Consider the following 7,678-nt stretch of genomic DNA (forward strand, 5'->3'; position numbering starts at 1 on the left):
CTACTTAGTTTTAATTCTAGATTTCAAGAACATCATTATGTCAGTAAGATATTTCTTTCTAACATGATCTTAACAATTGAAAAAATCCTAATAAATTTATGCTGCTGAGAGATAATATAATGAAAATGAAGTGACACTTATTTAAAAAAGGTGAAAACTTACAACAACATCAATTTCATAGTTAATCAGTATATCATTGGTTTTACATGTATTAAATGGCACAAAGACTTAAGTTCACATATTTAGATATCAGTGTCCGTAGGTACAATATTGTATCTGATACAACTCCAGAAATAAAATCTTTTTCCGTCACTTTCTTTTTGTGTTTCATAGAGTTGACTAAACTATATATACACTAAGTGAACAAAATAATTAAGGCCAGATTGATTTTAATTTTAGGGCCTGGCTACAGGACCATGACATGTTTGTGTCTCAATATAACAACCATTTACTGTATATCAGCTGATGAAGGAATCGTCAACAAAAAGTTGTTGCTATAATCACAAACTATCTGATGGGTAAATTACTATCAGTCAAATATCTGTAGCATATTTCATACAAAAAATATTAAATCGCGTATGTAAAACTAATGTGATTTGCAAAACTCAAAAAATCAATTATACCAAAATTAATTTGCTTCAAATTTGATGTTTCCAGTTAACAATGATGAATTAGCGATGTCACATTATAAAGTGTTGTAGAGAATGGAGATTATAGCTAGGATTAAACTTAGAGCAGACATTCTCACACTGTTACTATTATTACAGTATTCTTCATTGCAAAAACATTCTACAACTGACATTTCAACGTATGTTGTCTCGTGACAGTATGTGGTGGTCTGTGATTGGCATCCTCTGTAGACTTCAACGCCTCCTGGAAATAAACAAACAAGAACATGGCATTAATATAAAAAAAACTGTTACTTAATTTACACTGAATATAGTATAGAGATGTGTTCAGTTTGATCAGACACCTGAACATCCTCAATACTCCAGGAGTTATGCTCACTATTGCTCTATGCACCTCTGGAAAATTTCCTGACAAAACTGTAGCAAAGGAATTTAATTGTTCTAAAACAGGTATGAGGAGAAAAAGAAGTGACAAATCAAAGACTAATATGTTCCTTCAAAGTCTGTACAATTTACCGTTATGCGACCTCAAAATTCATTTGATGTACATTAAAGGATGAAACTAATCACCTTGTCTTGTCCACAAGGTTTCAAACATGGAACCTTCAATTCTGCCATGAAATGAAGCAAAGAGGAGAAGAGAAGGGAAGAGATCAAACTTTTAAATAACAAATAAAGAGCAAATGATGGTGGATGCCAAGATCCCTCCGAGATCTCTTGTTCAAATTAATGACCTTCACCCTCTTAGAGGTCAGTGGTGTCAAATGTGTTAAAATTTTAAAATACCTTCTTACTAACGAAGAAGCCCAGGATATTTATATTCTGCCTGTACTCTACTAGGATAAAGGTCTACCAAGTGTGTTAAAATGAATGACTTTCAATGATTTCAATGTCACAGGAGTCAAATGTGTAAAATGCTTTGGAATAACTTCTCTGCTTGGATGAATCACTACCAATTTTGTTTAACTTAATGGCTTTGAACTGCTTTTAAGGTCAAAGTTGTCCATATTCTTTTAACAAATTCTGAACACCTCAATGACTAAGAGGCACGTTGATATTGGACTATTAAGTTTATTTAAATTAATGACCTTGACCCACTATCAAGGGTCAAATTTGTTCAAATTTTCTCAATTACCAGAAGAGGCCAGCAAGTGATATTGGAACAATAGCATGCTTACATGAAGGATTACCAAGTTTGACCCTGAATGACCTTGACCCATAAGTTGTCACAAGGGTGAAATGATCAAACATCTTCCAAACACCAAAAATGTCCCAGAAATATGATAATTTTGCCTTTCTTGGAAGAAGCCATATAATGTTTGAAAAATATAACTCTAATATACCTTCAAAAAATAAGTTGGTAAATATATCTGACACTGACACACTTATTATGTTTCAATTGTAAAGTTTGTTTACAGGCAGCATTGAGTGATAAGTGATTGGTACAAGCCAATCGGACCTCTTGTTATAAATCCTTGTAAAATGTTAAACAACAGTACATAAAATGAAAAGCTATTTTTATAAATCTGACCAATACATTACTTCTATCATCATTACCTTGGGGACGAATACCTCTCCGCTTCACACAGCTACCTGAACACTCATTGGCATCAGGGTTGGTGTATGCAAAACGGTCTCCACATTTCGTGTCCGGGTAGTTACAGCTGTAACACTTGATACTCGCTACACCTGTCGCGCAATAAAACAGTTCAATTATTGTTATGTTTGTATTTAGAAAACATCATAAGAAGTATTCAGCCAAAGCCGGAGTTGGAGCTACAACTACATTGAAATCTCACTTTCTAACAATCAAGTTGGTTAAAGGAAAACTCCCGTTAATGAAAATTTTGACTCCAAGGACATCCAAAACACATAAACTCTCAATCACCTGTAACTTAAACCTGGAATGGTCATTAGCACCAAACAAATCTGTAATAAGGAGGAGCGAACTGAAAAATATCCTGCCGACATGTTGCTTTAATGTGTATGGTACCGTGTTCTCTGTTCTTTTATCTGTATGTCTATCATTATAATCATAAGTTAACTTTACGACTATATACACAATATACTTCATCATATTAAAGCCAACAGGGGGGTGGGACAATTATGTGGACATTGGTGGGTTAAAAAGGTAAGTTTTTTAATGGATACAGAACGGTTTTAAAATATTTGTTACAAAGACTGCACCTAAGTAATACACCTTTTACGTCAATTTTTGTTTTGTTCCTAAATATTGAAGTCTTTCCAAACCCTTAAACAGTCTTGGAAAAAACCTGTTGTTCGGCACATCAGTGATAAAAAATATATATTCTCTTCTTTAAAAATGCAGTTTTACAATATTACTGCATCTGTTTATAACTTTTAAATTACTATGAAACATGCGTGCAAGCTGTAATAGTAGGATCATAGATAGAAATATACTGTGAATGTGATGTTTGCTTTGATTGGGGCGGGGCACAATTCATGCTGACATCGTATCGAATAATGAGTCAATATCCACACAGAGAAGCAGCTGAAATCATAATTTCTTTTATGAATGTGATTCATTGTTATTCACGTCTGGACTTTGCCGACAACATACTTACCACCAAGGAAAAAGATGGATAACACTATGAGTGAAAGGAACCACCTTTCCATTCTCCAATACAGAACTTCCTTATCCTTAATCACTTCACTGGAGATTTAAAAGCAGTGAAACCGGAAATTGACCGGAAGTAAACAATCTCAATTACCTCCCCTGGCAAAGAGGTCTAGTTGGCCCGCTGAGATTGATATTACGGCACACTACAGCCCGCAGGAGATATACACTGAGCGACCAGGTTTTTATTTCCATTTCTGCATCGTAACGACTGTCTTATATGCAAGATATTAGCAACAGCAATATAACCATCAAGAAATGGTACCAAATAGTCAAAATTTCCCGAGTTAAGACCATTAATGAATAACCACCTAATGAGAAATCTTGAAAAACGCAGTCTTGACAACATGAACCTTCGGTTCCAAATCTAAGTACTCCCGTGGGACACAATTGGTTATCACCATCATCAATTTACTGCAATCATGTAACAGAGGCAAGCGTGTCGATATTGCAATACTGGGTCTTCTCTACAAAATACTAACATTACGGGATCAGCTAGTCTCATTCCTGACAAAACGGAAAATGTGGAACTGAGAGGGAAATGTTCTGAGGAAGTCACTGTTGACTCAGGAGAAGCAAAGTGAACAGTGTTAGGCCCCATACTCATTCTGGTCACTTCAAAGTTATTAAAGAATCTGGAAACATTGACAGATAACGGGTATGCGATTGGTACAATTTTGAATCCCCAACACAGAGAGCTCTCTCCACTCATATTTATATTGAATTAAATTATAATCATCGTTTATCTGTTGATGGACAGATAAACGACAGATGTCATGGAATGGTGTAAGCTCAACTTTGGGCGAGTCCTTCAGACCAGGTTATCGGCTAATTTTCAAACTTTTGAAAGTTAAAAAAACTAATAACAATGACATTTTCCCCATTTCGAAAGTTAAAAACCTAATAACTATGACATCAAGAGGCATCTACACAAGGAATTTGAGAAAGTTCTAACCAACAATGATGATTAACAAATTTACAAACTTTCATTGTCAAATCTAAGATGGCCGCCTGTCAGCCATTTTGTTTCTCTGGTAAATCTCAAAATCATAGCCTTGGACACAACTAGCAACCATGAGGAACCTACATATTACGGACAGAGTAACCGCGGACGTGGAGTTCGTGTCAGTTTTTAACTAGTGCTGTATAGTGTAGGCCTAGGCCAAGATAGAAAATTGATAACTACGCAAACATTCCAACAACGCCAAGAACGATTGTTTGGTGGACTTGCTGCTTTCTCAATACCTTTTATCCCATCTTATACCAAATAATGGAGAACAGATATGTTTAGAATGTCTTCCATGCGAACTAGTGAAAACTTTGGCATTTCACGTGCGTAATTTATTCACATTGCATGCTGAGTTTCCAAAATTATTTCCGGGTGATCGTTGCATCTGTAAATGGCGTTCCCTCGTGTGCATTACTATCTTCTATGACTAAATCACAGAATCTGGGTGAAAATGCTATTTCGGTGGCAACTGTTTGGATGGTCGTTTTCCCTTTCGAACCTCTGAAGTCCTTTAAATTACAAGCATTTGCTCATTTTGTGGCCCTTGTTGCTGCGAGATACAAACAGACCGGTACAGTCCTGCAGCACCCGACATAACCCAAGTCACTCAGGTACTGCACAGGATCTGTTATACTTATTAGCCGGCCTGGGTTTCATTTTTATTTGAAGCATAAAACTGTTTCGTTTGCAAATATAGTAACTAACTAATTCGAGAAGATGTGAAAAAAATCGCCAAAGTTACAACTATATATCGGCCACGATATGGCAACAATGATCGTGTTATTTGTAATGCTAGGACTGCCTGGATTTTTAATTCTATTCTTGTATACCATACGTCTCCATCTTCAACAGATGTATGTTGATCAAAATGACATGAATATGACAAACAAGAGAAGGTGAATTGACAGCATTATTACTATTTGCGCCAAAAAGAAACCGGGCGATAGCCAAATACCAATTATAGTAATACAAAAAGTTATGTAAATGTAAGCACAGTTCTATGACGGTTCCTTAATAAGTGAGGAACCAGATTTTTTTTTATAGGGCGGGGGGCCTTATGTTTGTTAAATGCAAAAACCTTTTTAGTAGTGTATCTGGCCTCGCATTTTCTTTCTTTGTTCTTGGTGATATATTATAAATATCATCCTCATACATTTTAAACCGTACTATCTTCGTTAGATAATAATCACAGATTGCATTGTCCATAGGGTGGCAGACCAATCATCAAAAGGTTGTTATCAGCTCTGAAGTATCAAAATGCATCCCCATAAAGTAACAGAAATGTTAACATTACGATCAGGATTTTGGACAATTCACACACAATCGGAATGGTCTTTCTGGTCTTTCTACAGAGAAATACTTTCCTTCCTGGCACCTCCAACTTCTATTTTGGTTTCACTTGTCCATCATTTTCAGGCAATATCAGTTAAACATTATTTTTTTCAAGTATGATATTCAAGGTTTTGAAAATTATGTTCATAGTTCCAGTGTTATAGAAAATGAAATAAAAGTCTGGACGGTCCTAACAGTTCCAGATTTCTGATTTTTTCTATGAGATGTGATCATACAGTCTCTAATTTCTACAGACAAAGTACATCAAAGCATTTCAAAACTTTATCAGAATAATGGATACATGTTGCTACCTTAAAGCATTTTTATAGACACACGCTTCGACTACACTTGTCCATATATACATATGTACATTCGAAAACAGGCGGAACAATGAGCAATGTTCCCAATGTCACGAATTTCGTGCAACATGTCAACTGACAGATCGAAACTTATACTCAAACAATAGTTATATAGGGTTAGATTAAATCTATATCACAGATGTAACCACAGTTACGACAATTTTCATACATCTTGACGCCTTGACGTATGTCACTATTATGGGTGCACGATGTGGTTAAAACTATTAAAATGAAAACTAATTCGTACATTCTTATTAGGTTGAGAGTGTGAAATATTCCCAGAGAACTTACGATAGATACGAGGCTCAAACATCGATTAGATGGATTCTCTCAGAAAAATGTTATTATTCAAGGTTGAATGGTTATTTTCCTTCAAATATTGTACAGAGTTTATAAAATATTTAGAGACAAAATCAATGTACTTAAGACGGATTGTTAACATAGTAGAAAGCTGAACAATAACGAAAACCCTGGTACCAAGATTTCATCATTTATTACCAAGATCGATTAAAAGAGTATTACTTGAAAAAAATCGTTCTTGAAATGCAGGTTGATAGATTTTTATACGTACTTGAATCAAAGTGTGGTAGCATGGTATGAGTCACTACTATTGGGTAATGACAGGATATTAAGATTATGTTGGTGGTATTGTCTCTGGAGGATGTAAACTGTATTTGAAAAAAAAAATGAGATTGGCCTGTTTATTGATTCGTTCAGTAAGGCATCAAAGATCCGCCATCATCCCGAAAAGGATTGTGATATGTGGTATAACAAGGATTCGGGAAACTAGCAAACATGTCACAAAGGATGCCAATCACTAGATAATTTAAACAATGTTTGGTATGTTGATAGTTCAAGAATACGACATAATGAAGCCAATCAACTAGACAGGCTTAATCCTCTGACGAGAACTGACATGATAATACCGTTTGATCTTCTCTAGAGAAATGACATGATACGGCTTGGAACTTGAAGATGAATGAAACAATACTTATTAAACATAGTCGTGTAAAACATAACTGATACACAGGTATTGATTTGGGCCAACATTAAATCATTGCTTTAACCAAACTATAGAAATGGCCATGACTAACGTTGTTCGGCCATTAATACAAAAGTGGGCAAACAGGGCGGAGCGGGAACGGGGTTTTGGGATAGGGTTCCGCTACTGTTTGGCTACCGGACAAAAGTCAGTGTATTCTACCGTACATAAGACAGTAAGGTTGATGCGATTATTGACCTTGACCTCTATGCATATGCATGTGATTTAAACGGTATTTTCAAAAACGAAATTTAAATTAATAAAGTTTAAAATAATTTACCTTAACAATCGACAGTTTCACAGCATTGATTGTGATCTAAGTAGTTGTTTGGTAAGGCAAACGTTTCATGCGTTGTTGGGATATGTTCAGGTGACAGTTCACGTCTTCGTGTCATGTGTTGTTGGGATGTTTTAAGGTGACAGTTTACGTCCTCGTTTCATGTGTTGTTGGGATGTGTTAAGGTGACAGTTCGCGTCTTCGTTTCATGTGTTGTTGGGATGTTTTGAGGTGTCAGTTCACGTCCTCGTTTCATGTGATGTTGGGATGTGTTAAGGTGACGTCTTCGTTTCATGTGTTGCTGGGATGTGTTAAGGTGACGTCTTCGTTTCATGTGTTGTTGGGATGTGTTAAGGTGAAAGTTCACGTCTTCGTTTCATGTGTTGTTGGGA

The 7,678-nt window shown here is 35.7% G+C and overlaps 1 protein-coding gene across 1 annotated transcript; it reads right to left on the reverse strand.

The window, feature by feature from the left end:
• Window positions 1–105: 105 nt before the first annotated feature.
• On the reverse strand, window positions 106–3,297 carry LOC132563440 (protein quiver-like). The gene is made up of 3 exons (XM_060228202.1): window positions 3,215–3,297; window positions 2,187–2,318; window positions 106–873 (listed from the first exon to the last, which is right to left on the reverse strand). The coding sequence occupies exons 1-3, from the start codon at window positions 3,264–3,266 to the stop codon at window positions 686–688; spliced, it is 372 nt and encodes a 123-aa protein (XP_060084185.1). The 5' UTR covers window positions 3,267–3,297; the 3' UTR covers window positions 106–685.
• Window positions 3,298–7,678: the final 4,381 nt, after the last annotated feature.

Source organism: Ylistrum balloti, unplaced genomic scaffold (genome assembly GCF_031769215.1).
Source record: "Ylistrum balloti isolate Yb309-2 unplaced genomic scaffold, AGI_CSIRO_Ybal_v1 Utg369674, whole genome shotgun sequence".
Taxonomy (NCBI): domain Eukaryota; kingdom Metazoa; phylum Mollusca; class Bivalvia; order Pectinida; family Pectinidae; genus Ylistrum; species Ylistrum balloti.